General features: G+C 45.6%; 1 protein-coding gene across 1 annotated transcript in view; it reads right to left on the reverse strand.

Annotated features, from left to right (window-relative positions):
• Positions 1-582: 582 nt before the first annotated feature.
• The window catches only part of HGD (homogentisate 1,2-dioxygenase), a 23930-nt gene continuing 4051 nt past the window's right edge, over positions 583-20461 (reverse strand). The window contains exons 2-14 of the mRNA XM_057376241.1: positions 19372-19443; positions 16247-16335; positions 14421-14526; positions 12247-12306; positions 11680-11771; positions 10690-10724; positions 9511-9590; positions 9316-9415; positions 6931-7055; positions 6272-6376; positions 5014-5140; positions 1539-1720; positions 583-949 (exon numbers count right to left, since the gene is read on the reverse strand). Coding sequence (XP_057232224.1) covers positions 818-949; positions 1539-1720; positions 5014-5140; positions 6272-6376; positions 6931-7055; positions 9316-9415; positions 9511-9590; positions 10690-10724; positions 11680-11771; positions 12247-12306; positions 14421-14526; positions 16247-16335; positions 19372-19443 — 1305 coding nt within the window. The 3' untranslated portion in view covers positions 583-817. The remainder of the gene's footprint in view (positions 950-1538; positions 1721-5013; positions 5141-6271; positions 6377-6930; positions 7056-9315; positions 9416-9510; positions 9591-10689; positions 10725-11679; positions 11772-12246; positions 12307-14420; positions 14527-16246; positions 16336-19371; positions 19444-20461) is intronic.

A 20461-nucleotide genomic window follows, 5' to 3' on the forward strand; every position in this document is an offset into this window, starting at 1 on the left:
TCCCTTCTGCCTGTGAAACATTTAGACCTCATTTATCCYTGGATCAGTCTGATTAAATCTGCTTCTCTGGCAAATTGATCATCCCAAATGTCCTTTTCTGAATTGGCTATTTTAGAGTAAACATCTCTGTGAAGATTCCATAATACTTTGCTCAAAGCTGATGCTTTTTTCCCCCCCTAAAGGACCTGGTGCAGATCCAAAACTGATGATGGATATAACAGACATACTGCATGTCACAGCTCTACATTTCCTTCTCTTTTGGAAAATTGTTTCTCTTGGGAATTAAGAAAYACAGATCCTGGTGGCACCAAGTTTAGAAACTTCCACGTGGGTACATGYTAAAGGCCTGAGGATTGGGGTGCCTGGGCTGTGCTCCTGGTTCCCATTCTGCTTGAGACTTCACTTGCTGCCTCCACCCTGTGGAGTTCACCAGCTATTCCCATACAGAARCATTGTCAATCCCTAGATTCTCCCYGGGAAAGACACRGGGTTGTATTTCCAGGAGGCCCTGTGAACAGGAGCTGGCTGTCACCTTGTGTCCWCACCAGCTATATGTGGTGAGAGCCATGCAAGTACTTCAGATTCAGTGTATCACCAAGAAAGCTTTAATTGGATGCTTGAAAGTTAAAAATAATGATGTTTTTTACTGCATTTCCCACATTACATMGAGATGATAATTTTCGTGGCTCAGTGACTGGTGGAAGTGCCATTYTGTGCTAGAGTATTCTGTGCTGCCCGAGTCGACTGTGCCATCACATGTAGTTATGCTGGATTTCCCTGCCTTCACTCACGTGTTGCAAGCAGCAAGCACTTTTCTTTACTTGCATTTAGGATTGAAATGGCTTTTCAGAGGTTCCCAGCACTTGTAGTAGTTTTTATCTAGGCGGTTGGAGGTCTGGAGGCCCCATTTGGTGACGGCAAGGCTGAGGGATGATTCAAACATGAAGGCCTGTTGGGAAGAGGGAAGGTAGGTTAGGGTAAGAGGGAATTTAAATTCAGACAAGGTGTCTGCTCTACCACAAACAGGATTTGTATACATGATCCAGTACTTCCAGGTTCTGCTTTCAGCCTAACTGACTCAGGGRGAATGYTCTTCAGATTTGGCAATGCARTGCTTRTATTAGGAGGTCTCAGGAGTGTCTYTGGACTCCCTGCATGCCCAGGAAAGCCAGGTTATTCCAAAAGCCTAGTTCAAGSTCTGTTCATGGTCATCATTAGAATTTAGGGGGTAGAGTGAGGAGACCCATCAGGGTGTTTGCTTCTTTGCCCACAGGCTAAGACAAAAATGAAATTCCTGGCTTCCTGCTCATGCAGCAGTTTAGGTGGGCAGATGATYAAAGCTGCCTGGTATCGGATGTCTCCAGGGGTGCTCCTGGGAGTTGAATGGTGCTAACTGGTGAGGGATGTGAATGCTGCAGCAGTTGGGTTCAAGTACTTTTGCAATTTACCAGCAAGAATCTACAGTACTAGGCTGTAGTTTAAAAGTAGCACTATACCATGCTGTTTTCCAACCCTTACTAGCTCCCTTTGCTCCTTACCATGGTCCCGTCTGCGACCCGCTCTGGCTCCAGCTTGGCTTTGCTGGCCTTGTCAAAGCAGTCAGCATCCGGCCCGTGCGGGGTCATCATGCTGTGCAGGCTGCCACCTCCCGGCTGGAAACCTTCTTCCTTTGCTTCGTAGTGGCCTTTGATGAGCCCCATGAACTCGCTCATGCAGTTCCCTGCAGGAGGCACAGAGAAGTTGCAAGAAGGATGATTGGGAGGGATCACAGAAGAGCTGTGAGCTCCTTGAAGCAGGTGGSGTGAAAGTTTGTAAGCAGGGTATCGTGAGGGAACATTGGGGATCCTACAGGCAATGCTTGTAAAGTTGTATAGGATTTTATTATCTGGATTCAGAAACAGAGCTCCCTAATGAAGAATGTTTGTTAGAAATCACCGTAATGAAGGTGGTTTCATCAATCCCTAAATGACACTGGTAGACTTGTGCTCTTCGTACCACCTCGGGCTGTGTAAGCACTAAGCCTGTATAAGGACTGCATGGTGTAACCTGATTTTACAGACTTGGGTTAGAGATTGTAAAGAAAAGGAAGTTCTGTATAATCATCCCTGAGTTACAGGCACAAAATGCCTGGCCAATGGCCTTAAAAGAGAGCTTGCTCTGCTCTCCCAGGTTATGAGTATGAAATTATTTTGATACTCTTCTACCACCTCCAGAGCAGCAAGAGACTTCACTATCTTATGCTTTTAATTCATGATTTAWATACCTATTTCTCTACAGCCACTGTATGCCCTAAGACAAGGAGCCAAATTCTGTCCTTCCCTGAGGAGGAATACTTTCCATAGGCCCTCTGAACCCAAAAGAATAACCTTTAATATTAAAGATAGTGTACCACTTACTTAGGCAAGGATGATTATATCTAATCATTCAGTATTTTAACAGCTGTCATCCAAGCTTTCAGCTTTACTACACCTGATGTGACTAAACAATATGGCAACTTTCTGCTTAGCAGTTACTTTTGGCAAAACCAGGACATGCTTTTTTAACTTTTATATGTAGCCCTCTTTAACTGCTAGTTCAGTCTTTGTTAAGTACAATCCAGGGTCTGAAACGTTTAACAGCAAAACTAATTTAACTCAAAGCAGGATTGTCCTACATATGTATGCAAACATTCATTAATTTTCCTCCTAAGTTGTCAGTGTCTCATGTAAGACTGGATTGTTACAAGCTTTTCATTGAACCTGCTCATGTAGTGCACTTGGCACATTTAGACTGCAGTATGTACCCTACGAGGTGGATGGCCAATTTGTGTGCAACAGGAATTTTAGTATCTGTCAGGAAGGCTGGGCATGTGAGTAGGAAACCAGCCTGCAACTTAAGAGATGAGCAGAGTCCAGTTTGTTTTTCACTTGCAAATTTWATATGTGAACCCAAACARCTCAGRTGTGCCTCCCTTCCYTATCAGTTAAATAGTGTTGTCTCTACAGAGCAGGATGTTGTAAAGTTAAAGTCTCTTAGTGGCCAGTAGGTATTACACCACCACGAGAAACACATAAGCACTCTCTCAGGCAGGATTAATATATGCCCATAGTATAAAAACTGCATCTGCCCACTGTATAAAAACTCAGATTTTCCATCTGGGTTCAAAAGTGCTTAGGAGTAAGGCACAGCCTCTAAGGATGTAAATGTGGCCAGAARTCAGTATTTACAAGCTGCACAGCMGCMTTTGTATGTGAAATYRTTATGGTGTCTAAGAGGAATATTTTTGAAACATCACTGCTATACTTGGGGCAAAGTTAATGCAATATGAAAACCACAACTCTTAAATGCACCAGAATTCTCTGAACACAGGCTTTCCACACACCTGAAAAGAGGAAGTAGAAAGGAATTTCTGGCAAACAAAATAGGCCTCTTGTGAAATACTTGGAGAGAAGGGAGTTCAGCAGAACTGAACTTGTTGAAATTAGTATGGTACTTCAGCCCCAGAGCTGCTCAGTYCTGCTATACCCCTCTTAATGCAACAAGATTCTCATCACAGCACTAATTTCAGAGGGAACTAATGTGTGCAGTGTGTTGATAATTGACTGTCACAATGTCTGCCTTGCCCACTCAAGCTCTTYCCCTCCATGGCTGGGGTAGAGCAGACACCCAACCTCCTCAAAATGAATTTAGTGCTCAAGCTTATGRCTGAGGTGCTGTGGTCAAGGGAGTACCTGTGGCAGCCAGCCACAGCCAGCTTTATGGGTACTTAGATMATCACAACACTGACAAGGGAAGGAGAGTTCTTTCTGTCTTTTAGCACAGATGAAGCAAGGCTCTTCTTTCTATTTGCTATGGCTCACAATGTGTCCATGTAAAATTAGCACAGCTCTGCTGATGAGCAGCAGCTTCATTGTGGTTAACCAGCRGTGTGTYTCACCTCTTARGGTSTAGAAAAAYRTGTCTTGGCACTATCCCAGCCAGTYAGGAGATGTGTTTTCATGTCACCCTCGTTATTGCAAATGAAAGCAGAATGACGGGGCAGGACTTTGCCTGTGGGATTTACTCAGRTGGCTGCACAGCTGCCTACTATGCCTGCAAGTACCACTAATTCTGGTGGCCTCCAAGATGCTTGGAAATAATCTAAGTAGGAGAAGGAACTGGCTGTTAAACTGTGGTTAAGTGTGCAGAAAGTCTCTCAGCACTTCAAAGTGACCACAGTTTGGCCACTTGGTAGTTATTGAGATGAGGCCTCTTAGCTGTTGATGTAAGGGATGTAGGATGGCCAAACTTTCCCCTCAGTCTCAGGGAGCAGGGTGTTTCATCTTCTTACTGGAAGGACAATCCCATGTGGGGAACTGGATTTTTAGCATCCATTCAATGCAACACATTGCCATGCTCTGCCAAGACAAAGCCAAAAAACTTCCAAAAAGAAACCAGCTCTGGGGACGACAGCCAAATCAAAAAAATATTAACCAACTCCCTGCCTAAGAAGGRGCCCAGYTCCTTATCACTGGCATCTTGTGCCTCCATCACTGTGCAGGTGGTGAAGAAGGTTTCCAGAGAGCCAATTCCCTTCTTTGCTGTAACTCTGATCTCACCATACAAGTGCCAGCTCTATGCCCCTCTGTGCTTCTCACCACTTGTAATGTGACAATTCCCTTTCACCTGTCCTTTATCTATGTACTCTAATGAGATATTAAATGATCCATGGTTGGATGACAGGACAATATCTGACTCATTTGTCCAATACCGAGTTCAATATGTACTCACTGTGGGAGCCCCTCAAGTACAGACATATTCATCTATGCAGCTGCAATGAGCCCATCACCTCTGAGTTTTTCATGAGACACTTGAAATAGGAACATCTTTGGATTTGCTCATTTTCCAGGGAGGACTGACTGACTCCAAGAAGCTGACTAACTGAGCCAAGGACAACAAAGCAGACTGCTGCTTCCCTGCCCATGCTCTCAAATGAATAGAGACTKGTTTTCCTTCTGTAGTCCTGGACTCAAGCACAAACAAGAGCAGACATACGGTGGTAGTAAGGTGGGCGGAAGGTGTTGTTAGCTACCCCCCATCGTGGGGGGAATATCACAAAGTCAGCGAGTGCCACTCCAGCACGGGTCGTCTTGGCTGTCAGAACAGTAAAGATGGAAGGATCCTGGAAAAAAAGCAAAGCAAAAAGCATGAAACAGAGCAGGGCTCAGAGCTGTCTGCTCAGGTCATCCGGGTGGTAAACCTGACTGAGACGGCCTCTCCTTTGCCTAAACACTTTTGTCACCTGGACYTGGTAATATGAATGAGATTTGGGACTCTTTGGGACAGCACTCAGCATCACAATTCCATACTAAATATGGGGGACAAGAAACGAGACTGGATGGTTCTTCCTTTGAGCAGCTTTGATGATCCTTCATCATTAAAGCTGCCTTTTTAGCTGGCAACACAGATGTGGAGGGTAAGACAGCACTGCAAAATGAGGTACTGCAGTTCCAAGAGCACTCTCCAATGCTCCTACCATAAAACCACCTTTTCCTCAGTCTGTTACTGAGGACTGGAACATCCTACTAGAGGCATTTAGCCTCATGACCCAGTTAGTTTACAAACAGAGAAGAAATTGCASAGAAATTGTGGCTTGTTGAAGTCTCTAGTCCAGTAAAATTATTTTCTGGGCTTTGATCCCAAACCCATCCTTCGCCTGGGAGATTTTTCCTAGAGTTTTAAACAATGCTTTCTGCTGGTTTTCTCACTAAAAATGCTCCAGTCTCCTTGCACACCCACTTGCATTGCTGTGGGCACCTCTCCCACTGCACCGGTTTCCTTTTTAGACGAGCTGCTCACATTAGTTTTGGCTTTTGTTATTTTCCATAAGGTCTAGAAGTTATTACAATGAAAGCTGCCAGCTCTTCAAAATGAATTTCAGTGCTGGACTTAGAAGAACTAGGGGAAGGAGTCTGTCCAATAGCAAGAAATAAATCAAAGCAAGAATTTGAAGCAACAGTCTTTTTTTGCTGAGTTGCATGGTGTATGTTGGCTTCAGTATTCATCCCTCCTCCAGGGCACAGAAATTCTATGCTAAGCTGCACAGAGCTGTTTAAGAAGCTGATTAACCTCCAGTTATGTCTTTGTACCACCAAGGAGGATGTCTTCCTCTGCAAGAGCTTGATTTGGGCCCAGGGAAAGCAGCACAAGAGATTTCACACACAGCACAATGTATTTTTTGAGAGGCACAGAGCCCCTGGAGCTCAGGGTGGGATTGAAGTTTTGCTTTGCCTCACCCCGCTGCAGAACTTACCGCGTGGTCAAAAGCAACAGCGTTAATGACCATGAATTTTTCCAGATGGTATTTGTACGGTGTGTAGTTCCCATGCCAAGCTACAACGTTGAACGGGGAGTAATCCTAGCAAAGCAAAGAGACAGAGGATTACCACAAACAGCCTTCCAACTTGCTGCACGTGTGCAGGATGMTGCTCTTTCCCAAATGAAAAGTGGGTTTAGTTAGTGCTGGTCAGAGGTACAMAGGGAGCCCTTTAAGCACAGCTCARAGTTATGATGATGAGGTTTCCCTCAGTGTTTCCACTTGGTGAGCCTCAGCCCTCCCTCTGGGGTTTGGTCTCCAAGAGCTTTTGAGTGCTCAAGCTGTGGAGGACAAGGCCAGCTGCAGCATCAGCTCTGGTAAAGAAACTGGATTTTCACAGCAGCTCCAGCTCCTCTTTTCCACTCTGTCACTATAAACATATGGAAACAGTGAGGCAAACACCACTGTTGGGTTTTTGGACAGTCAAATCTTCACAAAGGCTTTTTTCCCCAGACTGAGGCTTCTCAGCTGGGAAAATGAATGACCCAAGAAGACAAGGGCTCAGTTCTCCTCCACGTAACCCAGCAGGACCTCCTGAGACTCCACACCCCAGGCCATACACTGCAGTGTTCCCTGTTGTCCCAGGGCATCCTCACCTGCTGGGCTGCAAACAGCTTGCCCTGGTACTTGCTGATCACTGTGTASCCCCCTGGCACTTGGCGGTCCTCGTACCATGCCACGGGCACCAAGAAGTCACGTGGGTTGGCCAGGCCATTGGCTCCTGGGAAAGAAGGAGAGGTGACAAAGCTCTTTGGGCAATCTGCTAGTGAAGTGATAGGCTGGTGCAATTTCCTGGCTTTGTGGGTGCCCTTCCATGTTCCGAATGACCCAACTGCTTCTTGGCCCACCATGAAACCAGAAACAGTCAGGTACTGCTCTGGCTCCTAGGAGTAGGTAATTGAAAGTCATCCTGGTGTTTAAGTTCATGCTCCATTTGTGACTAAGGCAGTCACTTGTTGCCTTCTGAACGAGATTTGTATGCCATCCTCAATTAAAGGCATGTAACAACTTGCAATTAAGTGAAAAATGGAGGATGAATTGCTCTCTGTTCCTGGACATCCTGCTGATCGGACACTTAGCCAGGAAGAAGCTATCATGCATGTCATGAGAGGGCCAAATACATTTCTGAATGCTAAGAAAGAGTAATAAAATAGTGATACCTACAGAATCTGGGCATACTGAAGGGTTGCTTAATGTGAGGAGTGCATTTCAAAGTGCAAAGCACCATATGGGGGTGCTGGAGCATTCTTCTTGTATTATTGTTACAAAGTGGTTTTGAATTTCTTGGATAAAAATGCAGAGATTACTACCTGCTGCTAAGGTTTAACAATCACTGCTTTTCCCCATCTGTCACTTTTTTTTTTCAAGTAAAAAGTGAAGTTGAAATAAAGTAAGACTGAAATACAAAGGATCTTGGTCTCTGAGGGGAAGGSAGGTAGGTAGTGAGAAGAGGAGCTCTTATAATTAGCACCTCCTGAAAAGGTTTACAGGCAAGTGCACTCTTTCTTTCCTCCAGAAAGTAAGCCTTATTATAGATTCCTGCCTTCTGGAGACAAAAAAATCCCAAGCCAAAATACCAAAGAAAGTCTAACTGTGTCTGAAAAACTAGCTAATGGGAAAMCTTATTACAAACAGGCTGGGCAACCATATCGATAATCAAGTGGAGCAGGTACAGGGTGATGGCAGAAAGCTGMAGCTGGCTAAAAGGCAAGCTGCTGAAACATCACTGTAGGCCCCATATGGAAAAAGATGTGCCCAGCATGTCATACCAGAGAGATGCTTAAGTGGGGTCCCACTGAAGAGCTGCAAACTGGGTTGGTTCTCCACTACAAGAATGAGCAGCTTCAGTTTCACCATGGCTATGAGATGCAAATACCCTGAATGCAGATGTGCCATGCCAAGCTTGTTACAGATTCATAATACCAGTTAATTTACTTGAAGCATGGCCAGTCTTTTAGATCATGCTGAGAGCTAAAAACATCTATTGGGGGAAAAAAACCCCGCAATCCAACCTAAAACAAAAAACAACCAACCCCAAAACACCTGTCTGAAAGTGGAAAACTATTGGCACTGGTTTGGTAGTTATTTTAGCTGTTACAAAAGGAGCTTCACTTCCCTTGCCTGAGACAATCTTAGTAGCAGTAACCAGGAGGTGTTTTTCTCAGCAAGATAAATTTGGAGGCAAGTACCCAAGGGATAAGGAAGGTGACATAACCTGAGATGAGCACTGCCAGAAAGCTGACTGGGAAATCACAATGTGGGCAGCAGGCCTGTGTCCCCTTGCAATATCTTTGTCATGGCAGCAAGAGGCTGTGCTTTCACGATCTGTGACTGTGCCCAGAACAGGAGGCATCTGGCACAGAGGATCTGTGATTTATGAGAGCTAGACCTGTGCTCAGTGAAAGCAGATCCTCCCTGGCAGCACCACGCAGAGATGTGAATGTGTTGTTCATTTTATTGGTTTCTAATTCTCCAGAGGAAGCAGTTTCTGACACTTAGGCACTCTAGAGCTCCAAATTGCCTCTGTTAGCAGAGGTAGGGGGGAAAACCCACATGATTAGATCTAAAATGGAACTTCAAGAATATCTATTGCCTCTGAAATCTGCCCTTCCTTTTACCAGGTAAATTCTCTCCTCTCCAGTTTTTGCTGTATCTGTAGGTATGAGGCATCAGTGGTGATGGCCTTTTGAGTTTCTTCTGGTAGAAACAGGTTCATAGTCAGGAGATGGGGGCACCCAGACCAGTGTATAAAGTAGAAAAGAGTGTGGCAGATAAATGGTCCCTTCAGTACCAGGGGAATCTGGACAGCTGCTCTGTCACATTTTTTTGGGAGAGATGCTTGCTCTGCTGGGGAATAACAGTGCTGGAATGGAAAGCATCTTTGTGAAGGAGCTTGTGCATGGGAGGATGTGATGGATTTGGGTTTGCCATTCATGCCTGTCCCTATGAAATTCGCTGTAGGTCTAACAGGAGATGATTACCAATGGGTCCCAGGTCAGGCAGCTCGAAGTGTGCCCCATACACCTCCAGGATGTAGCCTCTGGTCTCTCCAAACACCTCCACACTGAAACGCATTCCTTGCTGGAAAATAAAGGAAGATCCTCCCAGGGCTTTGCTGACAAACGGTGAGCAGCTGATGCAGGAGTTGGCTTGCTCCAACATCACTGAGCCCTTACCTGGATGACACAGATTTCATTTGGCTCCACCAGCATCTTCCCAAATTCAGTTGTGATGAGCAGTTTTCCTTGCTGGGGCACTRTGGAAACAAAAGGGAGGCAGAGGAGCTGCAGTAATGTGATGATTGCCACCTTYTCTGTCCCTGCCAGAGCACCCAGGCTCCAAGGAAGCACAACTGGCCCTTTGTGGCACAGCTACACATGRAGTGTGAGCTGCCATGCAGAGTGAAAGCTTCCTGAGCAGCCATTCATCCCCACGTCACAGGAGGTGCTTGTAAAGCCATCTCTTTGTGGCCCCTTGATGTAAGGTTTGCACCGATGTACAAATAAATGGGATTTGATATATTTGGGGCCATACCTGTCTGTCTCACAATCTTCCTATGAAATAGTGCATGTGCCCATCTTTGTCATGTCAGTGGCAGTGTGAGATGTCTGGGAGTAGCTGCTTCCTGAGGGTAGAAGCAATACTCTGCTAACATCTGCATTGTGTTCCATGACTTCCTGGCACAGGAGAGCTCACATTTTCACTTAAAACATTAGCAGGTTTACAAAACCTGCCCTGACAATTTTACTTCACAGTAGTGAGGGAGGTGAGTGAGAACAATTTAATAGCTATTTGATGGGACAAATGTTCCTGTTAGTGTCCCAAAGGCATTCCTGTTCTTTGCTCAAGACAGATAGAAGCAAATATCTGACTTGTGATACCTCTCAGAATATTTTTCAGCWTGTGTGGACTTTATGTGTCAACCTCCACACTCACTGTGGCAGYCTGGCTGCCTGAGGCTGGCACAGCACGGGAGCTAAGCTGCCGTGCCAAATAATCTTGGGCTCAAGCAACAAAGGCATCTATCTGTAAGCTGTTCAGAAATCCTGAGGTTTATGATTTCCAGAAAACCTCTGCCTGTAGCATGTCTAGGAAGCCTTGGGAAATGATCCCTGAGCACCATGCCAAAGAACCTGGGTCACTGCTCGAAGAGTTGCAGTCTGGCACAGGAACAGTGCAACTCGCCCAATGGCCCAGCTGGTGCCAGACCCCCAAATCTGCATGACAGGGGGGTGAAACCAACCCCCTCCTCTAAATCTTGGCTGTAGGACCCAAGGCTCTGGAAGAAAAAGGCAGGCAGGTATCACCAAGGTAGAACCACCTGGCAGAGAAAAGAAGCCAAAGCATCAACTCACCWATCAGGAAGTCACCATCCGAATTATAAAGGCATCTAAAAAAGGGAAACAGGAAGGTCAGGGTGCTACAATCCCCATGCTTTGTGCACATCACAGCCACAGCTGGGCAATTTTGAGCTGGGAGACTGACGTGGCAGAGTTTCACAAATTCACAGAATATTCTGAGTTGGAAGGGGCCTACAAGGATCGAGTCCAACTCTTAAGTAACAGCTCAGTCTGGGAGTAGGATGTTCTCTGACCTCTGCCAGATCCCTGCCTTTGTTGTAAACTGGGGAGTGGGGCTGATTTCCCCCCTGAGCCGCTGCAGGGAGCTGTAGAAGGATCTCAGTTAGGTGAATCTCTGTTAGACAGGTTTTTGTGGGAACGAGGTCATGAATTGCTGTTCCTGAGCAACCCAGACTACAAGATAGAGCAGAGTGAGATAGAAGAGGATGGGAAAGAGGAGGACATGACTACAGCAGTGTAACATGTACCTCACACTGACCATGAAGAAGAAACATAGTAAGAAACAAGAACAAAGAGCAATTGAAGAACAATAGGACGATTGAAGAAAGTGCAAAATGCTGAGAACGTTGATTTAAAACTGCAAGGCATACAAAGACACGCTTTTGCAAATATACCAATCATATGCTGAAATGTAATAGACAGACTGCTAAATTAACCAATGAATAATTGCTAATCATATAGAAAGGCTGACTTATGAAAGTAGATAAAAAGGAGCTTGTATTAGAAATAAACGGATCAAACTCATCATAGAAGCTCCAGCCCCTGAGACAAGAAGACCTAAATCCATCACATCTCTTGCTGCACCCCCATGTCCACCTCCCAACTTGGCTGTTCGCCACCCACTCCTCCAGTGCTCAACCACAGCACAATCTGCGTGACAAACATCTGCTGTGGGCACGGAGAACACAGGAAACACAGGACACCCAGGGGTGCTGGCAGCTCGACTCAAGTTGGTGGCATCAGATGGACACAGCAGACACTGACCTGTCAGTCATGGAGATGTTGCAGACAAAAATATGGACGGCGATGCCATTGCGTCCTCTGGGCTCACCGGCACCACAAAGGGTGTGCAGTCCCTACAAAACACCCAAAACACCACAAGTGAGTGGCAGAGGAGCAGGGACAGCCCCCTTTCCTCCCCTTACACCACCCCTTCCCTGGGATTCACCCCCTCTCCCTCTTCCCACCCTGCTACCTTTGTCTAATATGTTGGTTTCTCTTTAATATACCAATATATATATATAATTTATTTCTTAAAATCCATGTAACCTGGTGTTTTCCAGCCAAGGGTCTGGGGGAAACTGAGGGTTGGGTCTTTTTTTTTATTTTATTTTATTTTATTTTATTGAAGAGTTCCTTGAAAGTCAGTGAAGAAAATCAAGCTCACTGTCAGTTGTTTGAAATCTGCAATGCTCTCCCTTCCCACAGATACTCTGCAAACTCAGTGGTTTCAAAAATGCTAATAGTAACCCAGTTCTGAGCATCTTGTGTGCCCTGCCACCCCCTGAGGGGGAAYAGAGATGGAGGAGATGCCCTGGTTCCCCAACTTACGCTCACAAAGTCCATCTTTTTCTGAGGGGCTTTTGGAATCTCAAAAGGTTTCCATCGCAGCTAGATTGCAGCAAAGAAAAACCAAAAAAGATATGCCAGTGGTCAGAACACGAATGGTGATAATTCAAAAGAAAGCAGACCCCTGTCCTCTCTCTGCTYCCCTGCCCTCTGCTAGCTGAGGTAGCTCTTTCCTCATTGCCTTGATAATATGGTTTGCAAGTAGTTTGTTTGGTTTGCTTTTTGTTTTGTTTTGTTTCGTTTTGTTTTGGGGGGCTTTAAATTTTTTTTATCATAATTTTGTAAAGTAATTGGCAGGTCTGTTTAGTGCCAAGGTTAAAAAAAATCCTATTTAAAATCTGTCTCTATTACTAACAACACTGTTGAGAGYAAAGAAATTCAGATGAGCCAGGTTTCCACAGTCAAATTGTCATGATCCTGTGCTCCTCTCCATGCTGAATGATTCAGTTCCTCTGTGACCCAAACATGACATTCCTGTTTTCTCTACCTCGTTTTCCCCATATCCAAAACAGAAATAGCTCTGCCTGCATAAATAGGAGCCATGAGCAGCACTAATTAATTCTTGCAAAGCCTATCAAGGTCCTCAGGCAGAAGGTGCCAGAGGAGTCCTGAGTATTTATTGGATTTGAATCCACCTACATCCTCTGACAAGATGTTCCACAGTTTATGTTCGTTTGGGTTTTTTTGCTTGGCTGCTTTTAGGGTTTTTTTTTCTTACTGTGACATTTGTTATTGGTATTTGTTTTCTCCCTGCCTCTCAGTCATAACTTCCCTTGGTTATCTCTGTTCCAGTCTGGAGAGCTTTATTCTTTATTCTGTTTCAGCATCTCTGCTCAGATGCCACCCCATATTTTTTCATCATGTTTGACTCCTTTTCAGTTGTCATCTGTGCCTTTTATACTATTGCCATTGTCCTTGGGTAATGTTAAAGAGTATTTTTTAACTGGGCTTTGCATAAGGTGCCTCCATATGGCCATTTTTTAGATGGATGAGGATTGAGAAAGCTCCCTAAGTACTGTGTAAAACACAAAAGCATGGCAGGGAAGAACAGGTCTTGTCCAACAAGCTGAACTTTGTCTCTGTCTCTGTTTCAGAGGGGATAAGAAGGAAAGCAGGAAGGTGCTTTTCCCCACTCAGTGCCAGGAAATGACCCCTCGGRATTTGTAGCAAGAGAGGGAGGGGACAGGAGCTTTGCTGCTGTTTCCTTAGGAAAAAAAGGTACTACATATAAATGGCTTCAGATGCTTGAGAGCTGAGCACCTTGGAATTTCTGTAATCACAAACAATCATAAAGGCAGATGTAGGGTGCAAAAGGGCATCAAGGATGGATGAGGTGAGAACAGAAGTCATTCAGGGAAGGAGCACCAAAGGCATGTAAATATAAGCCTGTCACTGCTCCTTGTTCAATGGCTGGAAAACATATTCCAGCACATCTGGGGAATTATTTRGACAAATGGTGAGGCTGGAAATTAGCTAATCATGATGCATCAAAGGGCAAAACCTGAGAGAAGTGAAAACCAATGACCATGAGATGATGTTGAGAGGAGAATGGCAGCAGATGAGCAAAACCAAATGTTCTGGGGCTGGCAGGGAAGAAATCATGATTAAAGACAATGGCAAGGCCATAACAGAGGAAGACAAATGCCATCTCTCTGTGTGACTCTGCAGAATGAAGGGAGATTTCCCATGAGGGCAGCAGAGAAATGGGCTGGCAGCCAGCAGCCTCTCCAAAAATGCAAGGAAGGAGAGGATGGATGGCAGAGACATGCTGCTGCTCTGCCTGCCTGGCTGGGACACGATGAGATTTTGATGGGTGACACTGAAGAACAGAGAGCAGATKAAAAGGAGGCCAACAGGAGTCCCCAGGGGAGATGCCAGGTAACACAGGTCCAACCCTGGCACCATGGCTGTGCTGGGAAGCAGCACAARGATCTGTCAAGATGGGAAACAATAAAAATTGAGGGCTGTCCTTCCTTGGGTGACCATGGTGAGGAACAATGAACAGGGCAGACAAGACCCTGTTCCTGAACTGGCCACACTCCCAGGAATCCTTGGCTCCTCGCAGATTGCTTACAATTCAGTGCTTTTGCACTTCTGATTAATTTGATATTTGACTGTTGTCCTGGCTGGACCAGGGCTCCTTCCAGCATGGTTACCTGGTTGGGGTCAGGCTCAATTTCATCCCAGTCGTGTGTCAAGTGGCCCTCCTCCAGAGGTTTGAAGGGTTTGTGGCAGACTGAGGGTAGGATTCGATACAGCCAGCTACAAAGAAGGAAAACATCTGGATTAGCCTGGGGAGGAGGTTAAATCCTTTGGGTAGCTCAATCTGGCTGATTGAGCTCTTAGAATAACATTTACATGGGTGGCAACTGGAACTGAAGTTTTATTCCATATAAAATTAATATTATCAATATTAAAATTAAATATCATGCAGCAGCTCACAGCCAGAGATTTCCAGAGAGAGAGCTTTTATTAGAGGGTCTAAATATAAAGATGTTGTGCTTTATATAGGTAAACGTCTTTATGTGTATTTACAAATAATTACATACATCTACATTTACCCATACGCATATGTGCATATAAAAAATAGATTTTCTGTGGTTGAAATACAGCAACCTCACAGTTGGAAAAAAAGAAGATTGTTTAAACACAGCTATAAAGCAGCTCAGACAAAACAGGGACAAGCAGTGTCCAGCAGAAAGAATAGAGGAGCTCTCTGGAGACACGAGGTCACAGCCTGTATCTGAATTTGGATGGATTGCAAAAAGTAACAACCTATGCTTGGCTGCCATTCCACATGCAGCAAAAACCTGAGTTTTATGTGGTGCTTTCTGCTGCTGTGGGAGGTGTCCCATGCCTCTGACACTTTGTGGAACCATCGCTTTTTTTCCTTGCTGCCTGTTGTGGACTCTGCCACATCCTGCATGGGTGCAGCCAAGCCTAAAGCTGGGCTTTCAATCAGGTGAGAGAGGAGAAATGATCAGSAAAGCCTGAGCCAGGCAGGACTGCCAATGCCTTTAATGTATTAACAGTGGTGGCTGCACTTTGGGCAAATGGGAGAGGGGAGGAGGGAGCTCTCCCTTGAGATCTGGAAAAATTCCATCAAGGACAACTTCGCGCGGCAAACAATGATTCATCTCTTTCCCACGCAYGCTGAGAGCTGGCAGCAGCCTGGAGAGCAGAGGCATCTCAGATGATGCATTTGTCTTTCATTTGAACAAGCAGCAAAAAGGACAGAGGAGCCACAGTGGGAGATGCAWAAAGAGAAACCCATCTTGTGCAATCTGGTTATGGCTGGAGCATGACAAGCGGGACGGAGCTCTGGGAAGTTTGCTGCTGGCTGGAACAAGCTGTTCTCAGCACTGCTGAGGTGTTAAAGAGCATGCTGGGTGCCTGGCACTTTTCTGAGGCCCTGAGCAGCCCCAAAATGGGAGCAGACTGAGCAGCTCACTGGCCCCATTCGGTGTGCAGGAACATCCCTTAGGATGAGGGAAGAGGGGCGATATTTCCATCCCTGAAACCCCGAGGTTGTTTCACACAGCACATAAACCCACTCGGGACCATGTGATTCCTGTGAACATCCCCTCCTTCCTTGCCTTGCTCAGAAAACCACTTCTTTCCCACCCCARTCACTCCTTTMTTGGYATTTTCATAACCYACTTGCCCCACCAAAGCCTTTTCTCTCCCTCTCCCRTGATCTTCTGTCCTTGTCCCTCTCTCAGAGCATTGTAGATGATTTTTACATCATCTACACTCCTTTCTCACTCCTTTCTTGGCATTTTCATAACCCACTTGCCCCACCAAAGCCTTTTCTCTCCCTYTCCCRTGATCTTYTGTCCTTGTCCCTCTCYCAGAGCACTGTAGATGATTTTTACCCTTCCAGGCTTGCAGAAAGCACTGATGGCACCGAGGCAGCCTCTCCACCTCTCTCAGTGCTCACCCCAAGTGCCACATCCCCTCCCAGTGCCAGGGGTCACGGTACCTTCGTTTGTTGGTGGGTCTGGGGCAGGTGAAGGCAGAGCCCGAGAGCTGCTCAGCGTAGAGGCCATATGGGCACACCTGAGGGTTGTTCTGGATGGAGGAGAAGGAAAATGGAGTGAGAGGCAGTGGTGTGGAATTTGGCTCTGGAGCCTCCAGCAGAGCACTGTTCTGGGCACCCTGATGCCATGGGGTGCTGTGTTTCAGCTCAGCACTTGTGTGTTCTCGCTCCTCTGAGGCACAGACCCCAAACCCCATTCCCAAATGCCACAAAAGTGCCTTCAGGGGTCAGCACAGCCCCTGAGGCAGCAAYAGAGTAAGCTGCAAGGGCAGTGCTCGGCAGGGTCAGAAATAGGAGTATATGGGAAGAGGAAATTACTTCCAGGGAGTACAGATTGCAAAGCAGATTGGTATTGAGCACAAACATTTCTCAAACTGAGTGCTCAGAGGGGTTACCCCAGAGCATCATGTCTGTCTGGCTTTGTAGAAGGCTGAAAAAGACTCACAGCAGCTGAAAGCACTGAATTCCCCTTTCTCCTCCTGCCCTTTGCCTGTGGAACAGAAATTTCAGTGTTTTGCTGCTTCCTCCTGACAGTGCTGCTGGCTACCCAAAAGCATGAGGGACCAGTGTAGSAGCCTTTGCTTTCCTGCAGGATTTCTGCACACTGAGAGRCCTCCTTTGGWRYACAAAGRGGGKCACTTTTCCCTYTGCAGASCYGTGGGTACAACTAGCAGGTTTTTGSAGCCCTTATGAGTTCATAACTGGAGGATAGATTCCTCCTTTTCAGAGAWCAGAAACCAAGCATTTTGATCTGAGTAGGCCACCATCTATTTGTTTGAGATCAGCAAGAAGCAAAGGCATCCCAGAACTGCAGGAAACACCCCAGTGGGACAGTCACACCCCATTTGCTACCCCATCTTGGTGCCTGATGATTTTTGCTTTTCCTTTTTACACTTCTGTACCCTCTATGCATTGCCCTGCACCCCTTAGCCCACATGTTTGTAATTTCTGATATTCCAGCTCAGTTTAGGAGTTCTGCTGGGCAGAGACACCAAACATCCTGAGGAAGGAGTCAGTGTGCCCTGTGCTATCTTAAACCCGAGCTCAGCCTTGGGTGAAGCCTTCTGTCCAGAACAYCYTGTGTAAACTGGGCTCTGGCCTCATCTGGGGGGGATTCATTAGAATAGGGGGACATTACTGCATTTGTTAAGTTTCTTATTGGACAATCCTATATAGATATACTAATTCCTGAAACCTATAAAACTTGTACCCGTGCTGTACACGGGKGTGCATTCTGCCATCAAGTTGTGCACCTGGGATCCCAAATACYGAGGTAAAACCCTTTTTATCCCCTTAACCGTGTCTGTGTCATTATTAAAAATTGGCCTTTCAAGGCAACAATCTCCCCCATGCAAGGTCTGGTACAGATCCTGTTGTTCTGCTGCTGAGCAGACCAGCATGGATTTAAAATCCATGAGATTTTAAAGCTGCCCTGACAGGTGAGCARAGGGGAGAGCTGAAGCTCTCTGAGTGTGCAGTTTCCAGCCCTCAAGCTCCATTTTGTCAATATGGGTATGCAGTGAAGCAGGGGGATCAATAACCCTTGGAATTTTTATCTTAGCCAGCACTGCTGCAGATGCCAGTCTTATAAATACTGCATCAGACAAAGGATCCACTCCTGGGACGGAAGATTTTTTTTTTTTTTGTCTAACTTGTTTTCAGGTTTTTCTATTAACTCTTTTGACACAGAGTCCARATTCTGTCCAGATGAGAGCACCTCAACCAGGAGCTGGAGGAGTCTGCCCCTGGGAAGTGGTGCAGCTCTGGAAAACCTCAAAGAGCACATCCACCACTGCCTTTTTAGACCAGTAGCCACCACTACTGATCCTCTAGTTTTAAGGTGCATTTATCTTACATTTTTTTTCTAGCCATCCTCACTGCAGCAGCCTGAATCAACACAGCAGTTTGTCTTTTTTGTGAGCACTGCCATGCAGACCTAGGGGACATAAATATGCATTTAACGTGTCCCTGTGTTGTGTGTTTGTGTCCACATTGGCACAGAACGTGTAAAACATCAGAACTGGGGAAATCCAGAAAACTCAAGAAAAGTTGACAAGGTCTCCATTTGCCCTTAATTCTGGCCTGTTTGCACAGATGGTGAAGAGGAGCACCAAGGCTAAGCATCAAGTCATAGAAACCTAGAATGGTTTGGATCAGAAGAGAGCCTAAAGATCATCCAGTTCCAACCCCCCCTGCCATGGACCCACTGGACCAGGTTTCTCAAAGTCCCATCCAACGTGACCTAAAACATTTCCAGGGATGGGGAATCCACCACTCCAACTCTCTTTAGCCCTCTTTAGGTACTGGAAGGGGCTCTAAAGTCTCCCCAGAGTCTTCTCTTCTCCAGACTGAACAACTCCAAATCTYTCAGCCTGTCTCCACAGGAAACATTCTGCCCTCCAAGTCCAAGGAATTACAGAGACCAGCACAAAGAAGCCTGAATTCCTCATGGTTTCATTCTTGCCTCCGGGCACCAATGGTGTAGCACCATGTGTGTCCTTTCCTTAGAACAACCTYTCATAATTTATTTTCATCAAACGTGTTCAGAAGTTCGTTTTAACAATGAATCTGTCGGTTTACTATTATAGACATTCATCTCCCCTCCCCATAAAGAAGATGCTCCCCTGCCAAAAAAATTTGTACATCAGCTTCACTGAACCCCATTCCTCCAGGAGTTGTGAAAGCTGCCTCTCCTGCAGGAGCAATCTGGTTTTATTCTGGTTTTATTCCAAAGCTGGTGACTTCCTTCTCCATGTGGCTGAGCCATTTGTATTGCAGATTCTTTTAGGAAAAACCCCTGTTGCTGAGCAGAGGTAATCTAGGCAAGTCTTAACCCCCAAGGTTAAACTTGGAAATTCACAAATAATTTAAAAATAGAAAGTATGAGTGGAAATCTTTAGTTCTGACTTTTGCAAGCATCTTATTATTCCAGTCTTTCATAAAGAAGATTCCTGCAGATTTTCATGGTGGCAGAAAGAAAGGAAATATGTTAAGATGAAAAGAAGCCCAGGGATTAGATACTCACTCAAAAGAGTATTTTGATAAAGCATTTAAAAAAACCTCAGTACCTGTCCCTCTGGTAGAGCTCCTGGACAGCGTGGATCCTCAGAAACATGTTCRTTTCCAAATCCTGACATGTACTGTAAAATAAACCACACAGATCATCACTGTTTTGAAMACACAAGCAAAACCTCTGAAACAAYCCAGYCATTGCTTCTCCATGCTTTTCCCCAGGCTCTTTGTATGCATTAAGGCTTTTTCGAGTGATCTGCTTGCACATTGCCAAAGACCATTTTCACAGCTCCTGGATTTGCTTCATTTGATAACTGTGTGGTGGGGTGGGGAGCATGGACAGGAATTGCTCTCCTAAATCTGCTGTTTTGACCACATTCTGCAACATTAAGGTGTTTGAGAAGTAACCCAAATATTACATATACTGTCAGACTCAATAATAACAGAGTGATGGATAAGGAAACCCGTGCACCAACATTCTGGATGTGTGCTGCACCTTTTAATCAATTTGACTTTGCTTCAATCACAGATGTTCCAAAATCTGCARATTTATTCACTGGACCCTCAGATTCTTAGGGAATGGAGCTGGGAGTCATTTGGTTGCCATGCCTTGTGATAAATGCCCATGTTCAAAGAAGGTGTCAGGATGTAGATGGGATGAGAGAGAAAGGGAAAACACAGCCAAGTTAAACTGTGTCACGGATTTCTCCTAAATAAACATTGTCCAGTTGGGCATGAACTGTCCACCATAGCAGCAATAAATCCATTTCTGGGTGATAATTTGGCTCTCTAGGRCAGTGAGTTCCCCATGGATGGAGCAGATTTCCATGTCCTCTCATGCCTGCTCTGCCATGCTCTGAGCCCAGCTAAAAGCCMCAGGACATGGTGGGTGCAGATCCCAGATTTGCAGCAGTAGGAAAAAACCCCACATCAAGCCAGAGACACAGCAGGGAAGGAGGAATAACACAGAACTTGGCTTTGCACAGTCAGAAATGTAAATACAGTCCCTTCAGATCTACAGGAAGGCATGCAGCAGCTCTGCTGAACTCTGCGTGAACACAAAGGTGGTTTTTTGGCAGCAGTTCATTCCCGTGGCCTGGGGATGGAGTTAAATATTAATGCTCCCCTCTAACAAGTGCAAGAGTA

The sequence above is a fragment of the Malurus melanocephalus genome, unplaced genomic scaffold (assembly GCF_030028575.1).
Source record: "Malurus melanocephalus ecotype Western Australia unplaced genomic scaffold, MMel_1.1 scaffold_275, whole genome shotgun sequence".
Classification (NCBI taxonomy): domain Eukaryota; kingdom Metazoa; phylum Chordata; class Aves; order Passeriformes; family Maluridae; genus Malurus; species Malurus melanocephalus.